At 36.4% G+C, this 22513-nt stretch overlaps 1 protein-coding gene across 1 annotated transcript in view; it reads right to left on the bottom strand.

Moving 5' to 3' along the window:
* LOC124153272 overlaps nucleotides 1–22513 on the bottom strand; it is a 99605-nt gene that overhangs the window by 55496 nt on the left and 21596 nt on the right. Inside the window, exon 3 of the mRNA XM_046526370.1 lies at nucleotides 16540–16653. Within this exon, the coding sequence (XP_046382326.1) occupies nucleotides 16540–16653 (114 nt within the window). The remainder of the gene's footprint in view (nucleotides 1–16539; nucleotides 16654–22513) is intronic.

Here is a 22513-nt window from a genome sequence, read left to right as displayed (position 1 = left end):
CTTATCGTCAATTCTTTTGCAAAGAAAGGAATAATAACGCATGGCATCAGTTGATTACTTAAGATATTATCATTTCTTACAATCGTTAAAGAAACCTTTTTCCCAGAGAAATCTTTTATAGCTATTGTAACAATACTTGTATTATTAATGTTTAAATGCCACGCCTCATAAAAGGCTACGGAAATTGAATGATTTAATTTAGCCAAAGAATGAAAAAATATGTTATGGGAAGGTGAGGACGTCCTTCATATTACGCAGCTCATCTATTGTTTAATAAATAACAGAAATCGACTTAAGGAATTAAAATAACGAGACACGTAACGAATATTAGAAATAAAATTATTTTATAGCTACTAGCATGAAATGGCATTAACGATTTGGCGTATGAATTTAATGAATTAACTAATTTGAATAGTGATTTACTTAATTTTATATGAAGCAATAAAGTTCAAAATTGTAATAATTTTTTTATTTTTATTTCTTGCAGGGTGGATGAAGAAAATATTTATCAGGAGTGAAAAGAAATTGCAGTTATCTGAAGCATTGGAAATGCTGATACAAAGGAGGATACACAATATTTATATAATACCTGCCAATAAGGAAAGCGTGTTCGTGGAAGTTGGAACTCCTATCAAAATCGGGGTTTGTAGTAATGTGCAGGACGCTGCGCATTGCTGAGGGTTTTTTGGTCATATAATTCACTTATTTATGAAATGCCGTGAATAATTTGATTTCCTCCACAGAGTACAACCAAAGAAACGCTCATGAGCATGGTATACACCTAGGTGTGAAGGTTACATAATGTCTCTCTTAATTAAGTGTTTCAAGAGAGTGGACCTAATCACTAGAGATAAGTGTTATGGTGATGAGTGAAGTGGTATAGACTCATGAATAATTGGGTCTTGGTATGAGATCTCGAGAGAACAATGACATAAATCATTGGTATAAAAAGCATTAATGCAAAATTCCAAAAGTGAACAAAAACCCAAAGGTACCAATAGGTATGGCGACAAAATGGTCGTAATACATAAGAATAAAGCCGGCATGGGTAACTAGAAAATGCTTGCATAAAGGTACCATATAAGGTGTGGCGTTACGATTTCTTTGACTTTGCAATGATTTTGGATAATTGTATTTTCCAATATTTTTATTTATGTGTATATGCACTAATCCCCCTATTGCAGGGTGATATATAATAATAAAAACAACATATAGAGCTCGAAGAAAGAAGAAAAGGGCGATAAGCGTGCGAACTTTGCGATATTTCCGACGCGTAGCGTATTTGAGCGAAGATTGCGTTTTGATCGAACAAACGACGAAATGCGTATGATTCCTGTGTCCTCCAAATTTAGGAGGAGAAGACAGAAGACATCAGGAAGAGAGGATCACGCAGGGAAAATGGGCCCGTGATTTAGTTGTAGTTTTTTTGTGTCGAACCGAGGTTTTACATGTGCTGTTAACCAATGCAGTGTACGGGAATGTTACTTTGACACCTGGATGGAAAAGTGGTGTTTCCTCCAGGTATCATGGTAACTTCTCGTATATTGTAATGGGGCGTATGCAATTCCTTGGGGGAAGGGTTATTTATTTTCCTTGTATGTACTCTCTCCCCAGGCTCAAGACGTCGGAACTTCACGTGAAGAGGACCCCAGCTTCACAACTAGGTTAGCTTTTGGGCCATTATGGCTATGAATCAAAGCGTCGAGTAAGGCTAGGTCTTTTAGCTTGCGTTAATTTTAGTTTTTTTGTGTCGAACCGAGGTTTTACATGCGCTGTTAACCATTGCAGCGTACGGGAATGTTACTTTGCCACCTGGATGGAAAAGTGGTGTTTCCTCCAGGTATCATGGTGACTTCTCGTATATTGTAATGGGGCGTATGCAATTCCTTGGGGGAAGGGTTATTTATTTTCCTTGTATGTACTCTCTCCCCAGGCTCAAGACGTCGGAACTTCACGTGAAGAGGACCCCAGCTTCACAACTAGGTTAGCTTTTGGGCCATTATGGCTATGAATCAAAGCGTCGAGTAAGGCTAGGTCTTTTAGCTTGCGTTAATTTTAGTTTTTTTGTGTCGAACCGAGGTTTTACATGCGCTGTTAACCATTGCAGCGTACGGGAATGTTACTTTGCCACCTGGATGGAAAAGTGGTGTTTCCTCCAGGTATCATGGTGACTTCTCGTATATTGTAATGGGGCGTATGCAATTCCTTGGGGGAAGGGTTATTTATTTTCCTTGTATGTACTCTCTCCCCAGGCTCAAGACGTCGGAACTTCACGTGAAGAGGACCCCAGCTTCACAACTAGGTTAGCTTTTGGGCCATTATGGCTATGAATCAAAGCGTCGAGTAAGGCTAGGTCTTTTAGCTTGCGTTAATTTTAGTTTTTTTGTGTCGAACCGAGGTTTTACATGCGCTGTTAACCATTGCAGCGTACGGGAATGTTACTTTGCCACCTGGATGGAAAATTGGTGTTTCCTCCAGGTATCATGGTGACTTCTCGTATATTGTAATGGGGCGTATGCAATTCCTTGGGGGAAGGGTTATTTATTTTCCTTGTATGTAATCTCTCCCCAGGCTCAAGACGTCGGAACTTCACGTGAAGAGGACCCCAGCTTCACAACTAGGTTAGCTTTTGGGCCATTATGGCTATGAATCAAAGCGTCGAGTAAGGCTAGGTCTTTTAGCTTGCGTTAATTTTAGTTTTTTGTGTCGAACCGAGGTTTACATGCGCTGTTGACCATTGCAGTGTACGGGAATGTTACTCTGCCACCTGGATGGAAAAGTGGTGTTTCCTCCAGGTATCATGGTGACTTCTCGTATATTGTAATGGGGCGTATGCAATTCCTTGGGGGAAGGGTTATTTATTTTCCTTGTATGTAATCTCTCCCCAGGCTCAAGACGTCGGAACTTCACGTGAAGAGGACCCCAGCTTCACAACTAGGTTAGCTTTTGGGCCATTATGGCTATGAATCAAAGCGTCGAGTAAGGCTAGGTCTTTTAGCTTGCGTTAATTTTAGTTTTTTTGTGTCGAACCGAGGTTTTACATGCGCTGTTAACCATTGCAGCGTACGGGAATGTTACTTTGCCACCTGGATGGAAAAGTGGTGTTTCCTCCAGGTATCATGGTGACTTCTCGTATATTGTAATGGGGCGTATGCAATTCCTTGGGGGAAGGGTTTTTTATTTTCCTTGTATGTAATCTCTCCCCAGGCTCAAGACGTCGGAACTTCACGTGAAGAGGACCCCAGCTTCACAACTAGGTTAGCTTTTGGGCCCTTAGGGCCGTGATCATTGCGTCGAGTAAGGCTAGGTCTTTTAGCTTGCGTTAATTTTAACTTTTTTGTGTCGAACCGAGGTTTACATGCGCTGTTAACCATTGCAGTGTACGGGAATGTTACTCTGCCACCTGGATGGAAAAGTGGTGTTTCCTCCAGGTGTGTCATGGTGACTTCCCGTATATTGTAATGGGGCGTGTGCAATTCCTTTGGGAAAGGGTCATTTATTTTCCTTGCATGTACTAACCCGCTTTTTTCCTAGGCCCAAGACATCAACGCGGCCGAGGAAATGAAGACATCTTAAGAGCAAGACCATCAGACAATAGGCCAGGAACATGTCGACTAAGATATTCTCTCGATGGTGCCGCTGAAATCGGTAAGAACGTAGTTTTGAAATATTTTTCATTGGTGACATTTTTTACTTCTTTTTATATTATCTCCATATTAGGATGATACTTTCGATTTATGTATCGCAGTGAATTTCTCCCTCGTGTTAATGTCGGTGTAAGTTTCTCAAGCAACTAAATTTCGATATATCTCTTTTTGAACTCAATTGCACTAAGTTATGGCGTTTGTATTATACTTATGCTCAAGTTAAGTTCGCGGAAAGCGCTTTCATTGTAATCGTCGAAAAGTTCTTAATCTGTTGACTTAATTTTTACTATATCCTAATGCGTCTGTTTTTTAATTCGAGATACTTAGTGTGCAATTTAGAAATTATTCCTCATTTTTTTACTTTTTGGCACAATTACATTTGTAATAATTATATATTTCTTTCTGTTCTTATAAATAAATATTGACTCATTCGCATGGTCCTCAAAAATATTTCGCCTCATCCAGATTTGATCATGGAATGTAATCAGTCTCCTTTCATTGTAATTAATGTTTCTGCAATTCTAGGTACTCTACTAATCTGCAGTATAATTAATTCATATGCGTGATTTTTTGACATACCTATTTGATAAATTCAATTCCCTCAGTAAAGCATTTTCATAAGTCCTTTTCCGGAATAGAACTGATCTTTTATATTTTTAATATGATCAACTAATTTTTTATATACGAGAAATCAAATGTATATTTCTCGTATGAAATCAAATGTTTTATACATTCTTTAAGCACGAAAATATGAAATTTGACTCTAGATATATCTTCTTATTTTTGTTATTGATAAATGGAAACTTGATTTTTCTTAAATATCAACTCTAGAGAAAACTCTTATTTGATAAGTAAAAAATACTTTTGATATTCCTTGTCAGTGGTAGAGTTCCCGATCATATAATCGATTTATTATCTTATTTAAATGGTAATGTAGATATATTTGTTTTTGCAAAATGAATTAAACTTATAGAACACTTAATTAAGAGTACCAAAACGTATATGACTTAACTTTAGGTTAAAGATCACTATTTTTTCAATAACTTAGTAAACTACTTTGAAGAAACCGCTTGTATTCTTCTTCAGAATCAGACTTACTATGCCTCCCTATTGAAATGAAACGCCTATTCAACTTTTCGTGCAAAGTTAAGACAGGCTATGTAAGAGGTCATTACTCGTGTCATAGTCAAATTAAGTGGACTGACATGAAGTATATGTAAATCCATGAGGGAAGCTCAATTTATGCATCAATATATCTTCATCAATATAAGTTATCTCTTTTCAGTCGCAAGTCATATCGGAGGCTAAGGACATACAGCTTGCAGAAAAATCAGGATAATCCGGATTTTGACGGTGTACTGACCAAGCCAAACGGTAATAAAAACATTTCATTACGTTTTTTCTGTTTGTCCTTTCGGTTTTTTTAGTGTCTTTCAATTATTAAGTGAAGTTTAGTTTCAATTATCAAAGAAGAAGTGAAAGTACCATATTTTAATTTTGGTTTGACTCTCTTTTATAATTTTCCTGAGGATGTTTTCTTTGGATATGTCGATTGCGCTGCTACCTTTGGAGCAAGAATTAAATCGCTGGTGCCAATAGAGGATTATATTTTGGAGACCTTATCATCCCTAGTTTTGTCAGTAATTTTAGAGTGCATTGAAACGGTTGAGCATCAATGAATTTATAAAATAGTTTTAAATATTTTCACATCTCTACCATGCTACCAGAGTGTCCTTTACCGTTAATGTTCCTATATTTAATTCAATTAGGGTCGACATCCACAATTCATTTTAAAATCATTTTAACGTCATTCCTGGAACTGCTACCAGCTGTATCATTTACTGCTAATAATGATAAAAGTTTCCATTAAACTGCAAAATTAGTGATCATTTTTTAATTTTTCACTGCTAATTCCCTTAAAATATGGATTGTCATATTCGCTGCGTGCTTCACTTTATTCTTGAAATTTTCAGTTCGATGTTTCCAAAACATTTTTTCAAACGATTATTTTTTATCCAGTGTTTCACATGCTATTATAACCATTCGTCCCTCGTTATCGATAGGAAATATGGTCCAGTCATGAGAGTACTTTTTCAGCGTTGCGGAAGTTAAAAGAATAAAATTTTATCCGCTGAAGAATAATTTCACTGATATTTTATCTGATTATATTTCGTGAAATCCGCCTATCAAGAATCACACAAATGTTTCATTATAAGTAATTATTTCGTCACCGTAAGTCACCATTTTGATGATTGGTCTGAACTAGATACACACCCCGCTCCTCCCATTTGCTAACCTTTCAACGTTTAAATATAACTTCACTCTTGCATTCTAAATAGATTGTTCAATGTAACTTATTTTTGGCCGTCCCTTATCCTTCTTCGCGTCCACCACTCCTTCGACGATCGTCTTATGCCTTACTTTTTTATGAGAAGAAGGTGGTATTGGTGCCCCAAGGAATCAGTTTTTTTAGTGAAATACCCACCAATTCAATCGCCACGTCCTTGTGGAGTAGCTAAACTTAAAGAATTTTTGTCGTTTCTACAAGAAGGGTTCGGGAAAGGGTAATGCTCGAGCAAAAATTATTCCTGCCGGTGATCTCGTGTAATTCGCAGGATACGGTACGCGAGGCCCTTGAAGGCTCAATGACACGTGAGAAACGTACTTGGACAATTAATTTCAAGAATGAAACGTGACGAACAATTTTGGGATTACTTGCCTAATGACAATGTCAGATTAAAATTTATGCTAAAGAGAGATAATCTAGGCGAGAAATATCAGTTTTTTGGCATTCGGAATATAATTTCTACTTATAGAGGCGATCTTGTGTAGTTCACTTCCAATATTTTTAAATAGTAACTGATCGAATAGTAGTATTAAAGTGAATAATTTAAAAATTTTACATAATGACATTTGGCCTTCGAGTGAATTAGTCGGCAACCAAACTGCTTTTTAATATATTAAATAAAATTAAAACGCTTCGAATGTTTTACACAATGCAATTTCATATACCGACCCGAATTCAACAACTCAATAAGCATTTTAATCGAGGATCGAGGGTTAGCTATCCCTGGTTTGGATTGGATTTCGTTCTGTAACACGGCCCTCGGTCTAACTGTTGGAGAAATGTATAATATACCTATTTCATTAGGCCATGGTTTATACCTTCTGTAGAAAAGCGACGGTGTTGGTCTTGATACAGAAAGTTTTTATATAATGCTTAAGATTTCTTTTTCTTTTAAAATTAAGACCGTAGGGTTTTCTAAACTGCAATCCGTGGAATTCAATTCTCCGGGTCGAATTACAACCCCAATGCATGTTTTTGTCTTTCTACTTTCTAAAGGTGAAAAATGCTCAAATGACTGGACTAAAAAATAATATTATTCATTTCCAAGAAAGCTGTGATTATCATACCCTTTTTTCATTACCTTTTTTATCATATTTTTGAGTACATTCCATGTTTTCTCTACAGTAGACGGAGTATGGTGACCGTCAGTCATGGGCCTTGAAGTAGCAGATTTCTGAATAAAGGAATCGTAGGCTGCCTGGAACTCAGGAAAATGAAGAATGTAACTTATTGCATAGAGTGACACCTGAAGATCTGAAGCCTCAAGAGCCGAAGATTCAAGAGGAACATTCAGTGTTTGAAGACTCAAGTGGTGAAGATAGGCCGTGTGCAGACGTTGATTTCATATTGCATTTATTTAGTATCTGTTTCAAATGTATGTGCCTTTTTGATTTTTTTATGACTGTGTTTTGCTGTGAATGAGGGAATGTGATTAAGTGTGAATGTGAGAATGTGATATGGTGGGATTGAGCGCATTCAATGGAGAGTGTATTATATGGAGTGAATGAGCTATGCCAATGAGTGTGATTTAGATTATATCATTAGGTGTGAATGATTGTTATTTTGCGTGAATGAGGACATGTTATTTAGTGTTTCATGTGGTGTGAATGAGGGTATTAATTTAGTGCGAATGAGAATGTGTCATTTAGTGTGAATGGTGGTATTATCTTTGGTTGTGAATTAGGTTATTAATTTAGTATGAATGAGAATACGTATGTTATATATTGTGAAAGAAAGTATTATTTTGGATGAATGGGAGTATGTTATTCCATATGTGTCAGGATATATGTTATATAGTGTGAATATTGGTATTTTATTTGGTGTGAATGAGATTACGTATGTTATATAGTGAGAATGATAGTATTAATTATTATGAATGGAAGTGTGTTATTTAGAGTATGAATGAGGATATGTTATGTAGTGTGAATATTGGTATGTTATTTGATGTGAATGCGATTGCGTCTGTTATATAGTGAGAATGATAGTATTAATTTAGTATGAATGGAAGTGTGTTATTTAGAGTATGAATGAGGATATGTTATTTAGTGTGAATATTGGTATGTTATTTGATGTGAATGCGATTGCGTCTGTTATATAGTGAGAATGATAGTATTAATTTAGTATGAATGGAAGTGTGTTATTTAGAGTATGAATGAGGATATGTTATTTAGTGTGAATATCGGTATGTTATTTGGTGTGAATGCGATTGCGTATGTTATATAGTGAGAATGATAGTATTAATTTAGTATGAATGGAAGTGTGTTATTTAGAGTATGAATGAGGATATGTTATTTAGTGTGAATATTGGTATGTTATTTGATGTGAATGCGATTGCGTCTGTTATATAGTGAGAATGATAGTATTAATTTAGTATGAATGGAAGTGTGTTATTTAGAGTATGAATGAGGATATGTTATTTAGTGTGAATATCGGTATGTTATTTGGTGTGAATGCGATTGCGTATGTTATATAGTGAGAATGATAGTATTAATTTAGTATGAGTGGAAGTGTGTTATTTAGAGTATGAATGAGGATATGTTATTTAGTGTGAATATCGGTATGTTATTTGGTGTGAATGCGATTGCGTATGTTATATAGTGAGAATGATAGTATTAATTTAGTATGAATGGGAGTGTGTTATTTAGAGTATGAATGTGGATATGTTATATAGTGTGAATATCGGTATGTTATTTGATGTGAATGCGATTGCGTCTGTTATATAGTGAGAATGATAGTATTAATTTAGTATGAATGGAAGTGTGTTATTTAGAGTATGAATGAGGATATGTTATTTAGTGTGAATATCGGTATGTTATTTGGTGTGAATGCGATTGCGTATGTTATATAGTGAGAATGATAGTATTAATTTAGTATGAATGGAAGTGTGTTATTTAGAGTATGAATGAGGATATGTTATTTAGTGTGAATATTGGTATGTTATTTGATGTGAATGCGATTGCGTCTGTTATATAGTGAGAATGATAGTATTAATTTAGTATGAATGGAAGTGTGTTATTTAGAGTATGAATGAGGATATGTTATTTAGTGTGAATATCGGTATGTTATTTGGTGTGAATGCGATTGCGTATGTTATATAGTGAGAATGATAGTATTAATTTAGTATGAGTGGAAGTGTGTTATTTAGAGTATGAATGAGGATATGTTATTTAGTGTGAATATCGGTATGTTATTTGGTGTGAATGCGATTGCGTATGTTATATAGTGAGAATGATAGTATTAATTGAGTATGAATGGGAGTGTGTTATTTAGAGTATGAATGTGGATATGTTATATAGTGTGAATATCGGTATGTTATTTGGTTTGAATGTGATTGGTATTTAATAGATTGTGAATGAAAGTATTTATTTAGTATGAATGGGATTTTGTGATTTAGTGTGAATTTTGGTATGTGATTTAGAGTGAAATACTGCATATTATGAGGTGTGAATGAGGGTATTTATTTAGCGTGAATGATATTAAGAGTTATTAAGGTCATTTAATAAGAGTGAAAGGAAGTGTGTTATTTAGCGTGAATGAAGGTATTCATTTTGGTGTGAATGAATTAATGTTATTTAGTGTGAATATCGGTATACCTACGCTGTAGTGTGATTGAGAGTATGCAAGGTAGTATGAATGAGTGTGTTATTTACTGTAATGAGGGTATTGATTTGGCGTGCATGAATGTGTGTTATTTGATACCAATGTTGGTTCATTTGGAGTGAATTTTGGTTCATGTTACGTGTGAATGAGTGAATGTGATTTAGTGTGAACATTGGTGTGGAATTTTGTGTGAATTGGAGTATGCCATTTCGTATTTATGAGAGTACGTTAAGTGCGAATTTTTGTATACGATTTAGTGTGAATGAGACTAAGGTTCTAGTATGAATGAGTGTATCAACTAAATGAGGGTAATAATTAAAACATATTTAGCTTATGTGGTTTTTATTGCACTTCTGAGCGGTAGATGTAGTGCTTGATTTTTATCGTAGACTTGGGTAGTGTAGAGTAGTGCATGTCCCCCTCAAATCCAACTGCGTCCTCAACGTGGAGAGGGGGTGTAACAGCGGACAGTCATGTTTGACAGAGCAATTGACGCAATTAATTAAGCGTCTTTCTTGGTAATATTTTTTTCTCGGCGTTAGTAGAAGGCTTTAAGTGGACGCAACCACTTAAATTATTTCAAAGTGTAAACTGGTGAATTAGTTTAAACGCATGACTTTCCGCTGGCCAATGCAGTTGGTGATGTAAGTGTATTTATGGTAGTGTGTATGAAATTATTCCATGTATCAGACTTATAATTGTCACAGTCTTAATCTCAAGTGATTTCTATTTTTTATTTACAAATTTTTTAATCTTATGGTAAAACCCATCTGCATTAGTTAATTTGTCAATTTTATCTGCAATAAATATTTGTAATTACACTGTGCGCCTTGATATTTCCAGTTAAATCGCATTATACACCATTTTTACACATCTTATACCATGTGCTATTGTGATAAATTAAAATTTAGAACACTTACTTATATCATTTACTACCTATAGAAATATTGCATTTTAATTTTCTATTTAAGTGTGCATATTGCTATTTTTAACAAAATGTAATCAGTCGGCCATAATCAACTGATGAACTCATCCACTTAATTAATGTTTTAATATGATAAATAATTTGAAAATGCATATTTCTTTTATCTTACCCTGCCAAAACTAATTTATTTTCTTTGTTTAAATGTAATAGTCTGCCTTATCATTATTAATAAAATTCAAATAACCAATTTTTACTATCTGCAAATGGAATTTTCATTTTTCTATTCAACTGTGGATTTTGCTAATTTCTGTCATATCTTAAGAAACGCACATATGTAATCGTTAATAACTGCTGTAAATAATCCTTAATTTGCCCCTGTGAGAAGTAATGAAAAATGCCAGCTTTTGTAATTTTCGCCTTGAAAAAACATTGTCTTTCATTTTTGAAATGTAAATATTGTCTCATTCGAATGTGTTTAACTCTTACTGTCCATTCAGTTTATATTTTACTATGAGAAGTAAAAACTTGTTTTTATAATATGGACCTGCTAAAACCAATATTGTTTCTGATCCAATTCCTTGATATTTTGAACAAAGAAAAATTTCACAACTTAGCCACTAAATATCTACTTAGTTAACCTACAACTGCAGAAAAAAATGTACATATTTTTATTAGGTAGTTGATGATATATTTTTTGAGTGGTGGTATGTAATTTAGTGTGAACGATGTGAGCGTGTTGAATAGTGAAAATGAAGGTATTTACTTTAGTGTAAATAATTTTGTAAAGTGTAAATTTATTTAATGTGAATGATAGCAGGTATTTAGTTGTGTCAATCAGATTGTGTTGTTAAGTGTGAATGAGGATATTTTATTTAATATGATGAGAATGTTGTCAGTGTGAATGAGAGCATATAATTTAGTGTTAATGTTGTTTAGTATGAATGTATGTGTTTTAATGTAAATGAGAGATTGGTGTGCTGTAAATGAGATATTTGGAGTGATAGGAATAATATGCTGTTTAGAATTGATATCTTTCATAGCGCTAATGATTGTGTGTAATTTAGTGTGCATAAGGGAGTTTACAAATTTATTTGTTAGCACAACATCAATTTCAGGATTTCAGCGCAATGAGCTAATAGGGGAAGGAAAAAACTAGCCCCTAAGTAAGTACTTTTAAACATAGTCATGCAAACGATTTTTGCATTTCTTCCCAAGGGTGTCTCTCTCAGGGAAACTCTCCGAGGAAAACTGAATATTTAAATTAATCGTTGGTCATTGACATACATGATGGCATAAAACTGCATCGAAGCTTGGAATGTCAGGGGATAGGTGCCCCTGGGCTCCCAAAGCCCCCCTGGCTGAGGGCCTGCCCCCTCCCCTTTTTAGTTTCTTGAACTGCTGCTTGAAGCTGGAGCCTTGCTGAGCATAAATTTTTTTAATTCCTTTAGAAATTTTACAGATTATACCTCATTCGAATCGAACGGTATCCTGAGGTTTCAAAATCAAATGATAGCTGAATTATTGTAATTTGAAATTTAAATAACTCAACCATCCGAGGAAAACAATACCAGCCCTCCGTCTTTAGTGTGAGTACTCTTCAAAAGCAGAAAAGCGGCGCTCTGCATGGACCACAGGGAAGAAGCCTCGTGGGCCCTTAGGGAGAGAAATGTTTCCCGCGACGTGCACTTCATCTAACAACCGTCACCGTCACAGCCAGGGGCGCAGCTAGGAATTAAGGCTTGCAACTTGCAACAGGAATTGCAACTAATACCGGGGTGTGTGGGAGTATGGAATACCGACCAGGATAAGCGGTAGGTACGAGATCAGTAAAACTGCGGAATTTTAAGATAAATGGTTTAAAATGGTGAGTTTTACGGCTTTCTGAGGGAGATTTTATTAATCCTTACACTTTTCTATTGGTAATATAAATCAAATTAAGTAAAATGGATAAAACTTAAAATTTTCTCTGAGCTCTGGGGAGGGTTGGAGGCCCCCCCTCGCTGCGCCACTGGTCCCAGCACCACAGCCACTCGGCCACCGAAACTAATCGCGATGTCAGTCGCGTCAGATGCCTAAAATACATACCAAATGTGAAAATCGGGGCAAGTACGCTGCAAATATACAAGAAATAATCATTAAATCCAGCATAAATCGAAACAGAATTTTACGATTGCAAGCAATTTCTCCCTCCGAGCAGGGCGGGCGTAGCTAAGAATTAAGGCTACGGAGGTTTTAGGCGCAATCAATACTTAGGAGTGTGGGGGTATTGCATACCCACCAGGGTAATCAGTTGTTGCGGGGGGGGGGCCCTCCAGAAATTATTTTTAAGAATAATGGTTCAAAATGGTGAGTTTTAAGGCTTTATGAGGGATATTTTATGAATCCTAACACTGTTCTATAAGTTAAATGAACTAAACTCTGAGCTCCGGAGGGGGTTTTAGCCCCCTCGCTGCGCTACTGCCTCCGAGTGCCAATGTCTTAACGCGCAAACAAAATATTTGCGGTGCGTAGCCAATGATAACCAAAGTAGTAAGGGAAACTCAATTTCCTCGAGGTGCAGAAGTGGCGCCACAAAATTTGTCCTAAATCCTTTGAAAGGGACTGTACATCATTTCGTCTTTTTAAATATTGAACTAATAAAAATAATGAAAATAAATTTTCTTCCTAGGTTTGTTATGAATCCCCCGAAATGAGGAAATTTTAAAAAAATTAAACACCGCGTTCTGATAATTTTAACGAAATATGTGCAAGGGAATGCAGTGGCATATTTTATTACTCATACCATTTGAAGTAGAAAATGCTATGGGGGTGATTTTAAAGGGAAAGAGACAACCCACCCCCTGAAGTTAAGGCTGCTTGGATTCATTATTGTTAATTTATTATTCTCAAAGAGTATCCGATCACAAGAAAGATATAAATTGGTATTTAGATTGAGGTCACCATTCCAAAGCGTTGCAGGTGCTTCGTAAATTCCATTTCTCCCCTTTCCCGAAGATCATCGCATAAAACCTTGGAAAAAAGAGTTTTAACGGAAATGTAAAGACAACTTCAGAATTCAAAGAGGGCTGAATCAACCATTTTTATAGGATATTCACCCCTATTAGACGAGTGGCGCAGCTAGGGGCGGTTTTGAGGGATAACCACCCCCCCAGAGCTGAGAGAAACTTTTAAGTCTAATCCATTTTACTTCATTTAATTATTGTGCTTACAGAAGAGTGTAAAGATTAATAAAATATCCCTCAGAAAGCCATAAAACTCACCATTTTGAACCATTTATCTTAAAATATTTCTCGGGGAGGGCCCCACACATCCCGCTTATCCTTGGGGGCGTACCACACCCCTCAGGTCTAGTTGCGCCTAAAACTCCCCTACCCTTAATTCGTAGCTGCGCCTCTGTATTAGACAATGAGTGACTGTCAGTGATGGCTTAGTGCGGACGCTTTTAGTGGTCTTAGAAGGGGTGCGCAAGATCATTGTTAGGCTTGGATAATTGAGAAAACCCTCGTACTTTATGTTTAAATTAAGGATGATGTCGTACATTGAAAATGAATTATGACTGAATCATTGTAATTTGAAATTTAAATAAATCAGCCATGCGACGAAAAAGATACCAGTCCTCCATCCTCAGTGCAAGTACTTACCCTTTAAAAGCAGAAAAGCAGCGATGTGATAGAGCGTTAGATGGATAAGAATTACTGAAACAGCTCAATGTGTCAGGCGGTATTCTGACTGCCGAAAATATTTCTCATTTCGGGATATGGGGAGAGGCAGGGCCCCTGGCTTTGTGCTGCGGTTCGTACTTGCAACCCTTAAATTTGCTTCGTTTTTTGAGCGTGCGGACGACTCCGGTTCTGGCCGCTGGCGGCGGAGAGTGCGGCAACGCGGCAAGCGTGTGGATGCCATATGGCCAAATTCACTTTTCACTCTCGATAATCGATATAATAGAGATAGAAAATAGTAATTATAGCGTAAAATTAATAGAAAATTCAGCGAATGACGATTGCTATTTAATAGTGGGTCATTTCCAAGAAAGATCAATCCCATTTTTTCTAAAAAATGAATTTTGCAGCTTAGCTTCTCTTTTCCGTTGTAGGTCTGAGTGGTTTCCACGCGCCAATTGAAGATATTTAATTAAAGTTTTCTACTTAAATATTAATGACAAAATATTTTCCTAATTGACGTGTATCCACCTGCCATATGTTGAAATCAAGATTACAAGATGCAAGGAAAATTCACTCTAAAAATGTTATGTAGGGTTGAAATTCCATGCGACAGCTCATCTCCACTCAATGGTTGCAGCTTAATCTCGTTGGGATTATTCATCTCGGATATTTTTATCCCGCAAACGAAACACTTCATGCTTCCACTACTTTCAGTAAATGCGTTGCATACCTGGGAAGGCATTACTTCAAGTAATTACATGAGTTTATAAATCGTTGACTCCACTAACTTACATACTTAAGTCTTAATCGTAAACATTTCTACCACGAAACAGCGTTTGTGAGGGATTGTCGGAAGATTAGTAGTTTACCTGGGATATAAGAATTATTAATTATATAAAATGAACTGCCTCACACCTTTCCACCTGCCATGGTGATAGCGATAGCTTACGGAATAATTTCCAGCATTAATTTAATTTAACAGTTCAAGTTGATTTTGTATGTTCAAATCCTCTGCGTCTTCAACTTATTTTTCCTCTTTGATATACCCAAAGTAAATTGATCGGCAGAATCTTGCTGACGACTGTCTAAGATCCACAAAATTCCACCCTAAATAAACAGTGACTTCTTTAAAATGCCACAGAAATCGATGGGAATACTATTTGGACAGAACATTAGTGATAATTTAGAGAGGATATCTAGAATTATTTTGATGACTTTTGTAATTACCTGTTTCACACATTTCCAAATGAATGGGTGCGGGGGAGCTTACGAACAAGAACTCATCTCACATAGGCTCTCGTTCACATCTGCTTACTTATAGTGCACATATCCTGAACTGCCGTGAAAGCCGTATTTGCAAAGAAAAGTATTCTATACACGCGGTGATGGACTTACGCGTAGAAATGCACGTTATGATTCGGGATGCAGTATTATTCAGAAGACGTTTGAGGGTGACTTCACATGAATCCTGTGCTACATTAATTTCACCCGGGTAAGTTATGAATTCTTTGCTAAACTTATTTTCTCTCAATAGTGATAAAGATTATGCCCATGGAATTTTGCAGATTTTTTTAAGACTAATGAACTGAAAATTGGTGATCTACACGTACACAATTAGTGAAAGGGTCTCTTCCTCTGATATCATCTAATGATCGGGCACGCTTTTTCTCCGCTTGGCAAGAATTCTTCTTGATCTCCGAGGTGTGATCATTATAGCTCACCCCATCGCCTTCTCTTCTGCATTCATCGCATTCATTTCAGCTGCAAATGAAAGGACTGCAACGAAATGAAAGGATCTACTACCATTCGATTTCCTCCTATTCGTTACCTCGCTTGACCCTTGAAAACAAACTACTTGACGCCCACCTGCACAGGCCACAATAGATAAAAAACGCTTATAATGAATAGTAGTAGATTACTTTAAATCAAGAATAAAAGCCCTTGAATGATGAAAAAGACGTAGTCGGAAACACTCAAGAGATAATTTTCGGAAGATCAATTACTTTCTTCAGCTATTTTACATTGCGCACAAAGAATATATATTGTTCACTCTTGATCATTCATCCCTCTTCCTCACGTATTTCCAAGAAAAACTTTCATTCAAGCTCCGTAATAAATTATGGCTCAGCGACAATTGGGAGTTGAAACAGAGATATGACACAAAGCACGTTTTTTGACGAGAAGTCGAAAAAATTGAAATACGCATAAACGCACAATTGATTGTTTTTAATTTATTTTTTTGTTTTTGCTCAGAGGCTTGGTAAGTGTGGCTCAGTTTCCGCTTCCGATTGATGGTATTGACGCCCAAAAATTCACCAAATTTTGATCACGTGCTGAGAGGGGAGTGTGTGTACTCACGGCGTATGACTGGATCCGCTGCCCCCCTTGAGCCTCTCAGCGGTGAACGCGTTCGTGCACCAAACGCAATCGTCGAGAGCAGTCAGCGTTCGCAGAATTTGCTTCAGATGTGCTCTGAAACGAATAGAAACGAGTGGAAATAAATACCCGGGTCATTCCGACAGAATTCGGCTAGGCCCTTTCGCCACCGATTTCGACCAAATTTGACTTCATTGGAAAACGAAAGTCACAAAGTCTTTCTGATGAATATTAAGGCTAACAAGATAGTTAAATGTTGTAAAACTGCAATTTTACGACAGCGTCCTCGCATTAGATGTCGTATCTCGGGATATAAGGAAGATATAAGAACATCCCATGTGCCATTTAAAAGGTATTGAGTTGAAAAATATTTTTGTTGGATTGTTTAATGAAGTTAAAACACTCAATAACATTTATAACAAATTCAAATTTTCATGATATTTGAGTTATAACCTCGGTTATATAATCAATGTATTGATTTTGAAACAAAATTAACTCGAGGATTATGGGTTTCAGTTACTCCTCCTGTTAGCTAATCCTTAGTTACCTAGGAGTGAAAAAGATGATGACAACAATAGCAATAATAATAATAATAAAAGTAATATTAATAATAATACACAGACACTTTTATCAAAGTCAGATGCGATTTTTTTAAGTCCAGTACAAGAAATATTACTGAGCAGAGGACTTTTAAAGTATGACATAAGTAGAAGGCAAAGTATAAGACACAGCGTAGAAGAAAATTGTCAGTCTAGTGTGTCCAATTCTTTTCGTTGCATTGAAATTGGCTGCTTCGTAAGGGTGATGGAGCTCCTCCATTTCGTGTGCGCAGTTTCGTTTTACAGACAATAATAGCGTAGTTACAATGTGTATTTACCCGCACTAGTAAATTTCTAAATGTAAGAACGCGTCAATGAACGCAAAAATGCACTAAACGCATGAACAGAAAATAGAACCTGTTCTAATATACTTCATTATCTCTATCGGTCCACCAAGGCCCTCCCTCCCTCTTTTTAATTATCATGGAATAAAAATTTAAAAAAGAAGTACTTAAAACTAGTACTTTGAGCGTGCTACTCAAAAGTATAATTGGGATCCTTTAAAAAACGTTGAAATTGAAGAGATTAGCTATCATTCAGAAGCTATCCGAGAAAGCCTTAAAAAACTTGAAAATGAAATTATAGCTTTCGCTAAACAACTTCCTGGGTTCAGCAATCTTATCAGCATAAATTGAATTGGCCCAATTTCTGCAGCTGTTTTTATTGCAACAATTGGAGACATTAATGATTTCCGTAGGCCTGAGAAACTTACTGCATATTTTGGAGTGGTACCAAGAGTTTCTCAATCTAATCAGCAATGCACAATTGGAAGAATTACCAAACGAGGATATTTTTTACTGGACAACAACCATAGTAGAAGAAATCACAACACCGACCTCCGTTCATTAACACATAAACCAGCGGGTGCTGGTTAATGTAGAGAGTGACCATGCCTTAAGATTGTATCTCTCCAACATTCTGAGGTTTGAACCTTCTACCCCCCCCCCCCCCCTCCGTTCCACTCGCTTGCTACGTCCTCGTCGTGGGATTTCGAGCCTCTTGAGTTCTAAAAATGGCGTCATCTCCTCTCGTCGGGCATTACAAGTCTTCTTTGCTTGGCGTCGTCAGAAGAGAAGAACACAAAAAGGAGGGGTGCGCTCCCTCCAAGAATACTTCTCTTCGATCGATCCTCGTAATGAGAACATTCCCGCTAAACAGTCGACCTCTTTCGGTGGCACAGTAAAAACTCATTGCATCAGTTTGAAATGTTCATGGCATTCAGAGTACACCGTGCCATTTCGGTTCCATGGTGTAACGGTTTCCACCACAATATTAAAAAATAGGGATAGCTTTCGTCATAAAGCATTTCTTCTCCACGTCTTTTCCGTAACTTTACACAGATATTTAGGAATAGCTATCCACTTATCACTGTAGTGCATCACCCGAGGACATGGGTGCGTGTGATTGTCCAACTGCTTTACCTTAACTACGCATCACTCATTTCCAACGTACACTATAATAAAAACTAAACTTTCAAGATACTTAGAGCTGAACTTGGTCAAATTACCTTAACACCTTAACCTTACGCTCACATCATTCACACTAAATTACATACCACCACTCAAAAAATATATCATCAACTACCTAATAAAAATATGTAATAAGCTAGGCGATAATCCATCCATCATAATTTCGCCAGTAAAATATGAAGATATTATTATTATTTTATTTATGATTTGAAATTTTTTGCTCATTATTTTCTCGGATGCTGTTCTTCCATAAATTAGAAACGAGCAAAATATGACCAAGTTCAGCTCTAAGTATCTAGAAAGTTTAGTTTTTATTATAGTGTACGTTGGAAATGAGTGATGCGTAGTGATAGGTCGGTTCTGAGCGACTAACATGAGCGATCGAGATCATTATTGTGACGATCGATCCGACGAACGACAAAATCTTGTTGGCCGTTCGTAAACGAATACGTCCGTCGATCATTCTCGTCTTATGTCGGTCTTTCGCGATCGAAGCCAGTGTCAATCATTCGTGATTGAGAAAAGGTTTTCCAGGTCGCTCGCGAATGCATTTCTCCATCAAACCGAAGCCTTGGCTGATCGTGGTTTTTACAACAATGACATTCAGTGACTAATTATGCATTTCTATTCAGAGACGCTTTGCTCGTTGGGGGGGCAGAGCCCCCCGTAAAAGGCCTTCGGCCTTATTTTGGTCGCTATGGAAGGTCTTATACTTTTTGTATGCCGCTTGCTACTTACGGATCTTTTACTTTTCAATTGGCTAGATTAGATATAAGTAATATTTGTACTTTCAAGTAAAACGAGCGTATAGTGCGTGGGTTACAATATGAAAATAAAATGTTAATGAACGTTTTTCTGAGAGACTAAAAAAATAAAATGGATTTTTATGAGTCTGACAGAGTTTATATCTTATTCAATTCAAATACAAAATAACTTCGAGAGCATGTTCCCCTGTAACACTCAATTTATACCTACTTAATATCATAACATAACGAATTTACGAAATACAATGAACTACAGTAAACTACATTTTAATTGATAAGTGGAGATCCTTAGCATGAATTGGGCCTAGTATGACGAATTTAGAAATGACGATTTTATTGAAAGATTATTCGTCATGATTGCGAATGTATCACTCCAGGAAAACCTCTATAAATTTTTTTAATGTGTCGGTATACACAAACATCTCCTTACAGCTTTAATATCCAATATAATGCGAAATTAAATCATCTGGTGTGTAGAAGATGACAACTTTTAATGAACAAGGCATCATAAATGCCATGATTTAGAATATATTTAAGCTAAATAACTTAGTTACTCAATGAAACGTGCTTTTCGTAAGACAAATAATTGAATAAGAAATACCTAGGATTGCACTTATCCTCCATATTCTAATATTCACTTCCTATGATGCACCAGATCACGGATAAAATTGCACATTAAAAAAATTGTAACAGTAAAAGAACGCAAAGAAAAATAATACGCTAAAAATAATTTTTACCTACCCATCTTTTAAGGAAAGGTTGTTTAGATATCTTTCTACTGCAATCGTGTATTGGCAACAAGAGAGGATCTACATTATGTGCACTTGTTAACTATGGAATTAATAACCACACTTTCGATTCTATAATCGCACTTATTCTCCATATTCTATAATTCACTGCCATTGATGCACCAGCTCACGGATAACATTGCACATTAAAAAGGTTAGTAACAGAAAAAGGACGTAAATAAAAATAAAACGTTATCGCCATCACAAAGAATGAAAACAAAATCATTTTTACCTACCTATCTTTTAATGAAGGTTTGTTTACCTTGTATTTCTCCTCTTTTCCTTTGAAAGTTTTCTTTTTCCTTTTTTAAAATACGCTTTGAAGTGATCAAATTTTGTTCATACGGAAAGAAGCCATTAAAAGATTGACTTTTCAAAAATTACTGAGTAAATATCCTACCTTATCTTTATCATCCTTTCATTTTAATTCCTTTATCTTCTTTCCCAATTTCGCTCCTCTTGTTTGCATAAACAAACATGTTGCTATGATTGTTTGCTTGTATGACTGCCGCGCCGCCATTGGAATTTGGTGGCCATTTTTTAACTAAACCCCTTACTCAATTTTAATTGAATAGACGGATAAATAATTGGAAATTTATTGTTTTCATAATTTTTCCGGGGGTTTCAGACAATTTTAGAGGGGGATATTCATAAGACTTTTTGTCGTATCTCGTCTCGTTCACCCCAAACATTTGTATGAGTGAGTGAATGAATGAATGAGTGAGTGAGTGGTCGTTAGAGGGCTTTATAGAATATAGATATCATGGGCTCCATTTTATTGTAATCGTATCCACTACACAGTCATAAATCCTTTCAGAATTTCTATAATTGGCAAACGTTCATTATTTCGTGCCAAAAACATGAGTAAATGGTGGTGAATGGCATTGGTAGTGATTGACACACTCAAATGAACGTTGTATGGTGAACGACATCGCTGAAATGACCGACTTGGGCCATCAATGGTAACGCGTCGTCAAAAAAGACGATATGACATAACGACGGAACTTGGTCCTTTTAAGAATGCGCGAAGCGAGTGGTGGGCTGGACTTTGGTTATAAACGTGAAAGAGAGAGGTGTTCTAATTGGCAATCGTAAGGCCAAAACTCGAATACACACCGAGCACATGGCATCCGGCGCAGAAAGACTCAATCCGTATACTAAAAAAATACAAAGGAAAGTACATTAAAAGCAGCGATGAACGCACTGAGAGAGTTAGTGCACAACTTTTTACAGGTTGTGAGTAGCCAGAGACTGCGTCCTGGGCTTCAAGTGGTTGAGAAATCTGGAACTGTAATCTTTGAGAGAGACTGGGGAACATCACGTCGATATGCTTCCGGGTCCAATGGAAACTTTAGAACAAATAAGAGATACTTTTCCGAATAGGTATGCGATTAGGTTTTTCTAATCAGCTACTAAAGACCACGCACACAATATTTACATTCGGTTTCGATCCTAAAAAATGAATTTATCACATTTCATCTCCTTAACATTTGCATCTACAACGTCATCAAAAGCTTCAAAAGGATATGAAAACCATGAATTACTTCATTTACGAAAAAACTACATCAGTCATAACTTTTTACGGCTATTTCGATGTCTTCAATGATTATTTTACGGTATCATCAACGAAACTCGAAATTTTGGGCCAATTCTTCACGGGCATTACACCGGGTTCTATGTTTCATGTTGGCCGACGTTTCAACAGAATTCTTTTTCAGCATCTCAAGGGCTGAGATAACATCACCTTCAACTTCCATCACCAAGGATAATTCTCGTGAAGAATTCCAGCGAAACATAGTCCAACATGGACCATGTAACGCGATGTAATACCCGAGAAGAATCAATCCAAGCCATCCGCCGGGAAAGCCTAAATTGTTTCTCTAAAAAATGCACGTTAATAAATTAAGATAATAACGCTGTTTTCACAATAAAATAAAGATTAATCGCTCCTCTTGCTCTTTCACCCAGGTTGTCTCTCTCACTTTCCACCACGATTTTGCAATTCATTAAAAAACGTATTTTTAACTTTTAGAATTTATTTTTTTTTAACTATTTTGCTAGTAGGCTTGCTTGGAGCAGTTGCGAACCATTTTGTCCGTCTCTCCTCCTCTTATGAACCTCCATCTTCAGTTCACAACCATACCATCGATTATCATTCATCAACAAGGTACAGCTCGAAGATGCAGGTTTAATCGTAAATGTATTTATGGCAACAATTGCGAAGACTTTCCAGCGAATAAAATTAAACTCAGCATCGCATCGTTGCACATGCATTTGAACAGTAAGTGGCTCAAGCATCAAGCATATCCATCGTTTTCAACGAAGAAACGTATCCA

This window comes from Ischnura elegans, chromosome 2 (genome assembly GCF_921293095.1).
Source record: "Ischnura elegans chromosome 2, ioIscEleg1.1, whole genome shotgun sequence".
Taxonomy (NCBI): domain Eukaryota; kingdom Metazoa; phylum Arthropoda; class Insecta; order Odonata; family Coenagrionidae; genus Ischnura; species Ischnura elegans.
Note: the sequence above shows the minus strand (reverse complement) of the source record. Positions and strands in the feature narration are given on the sequence as shown.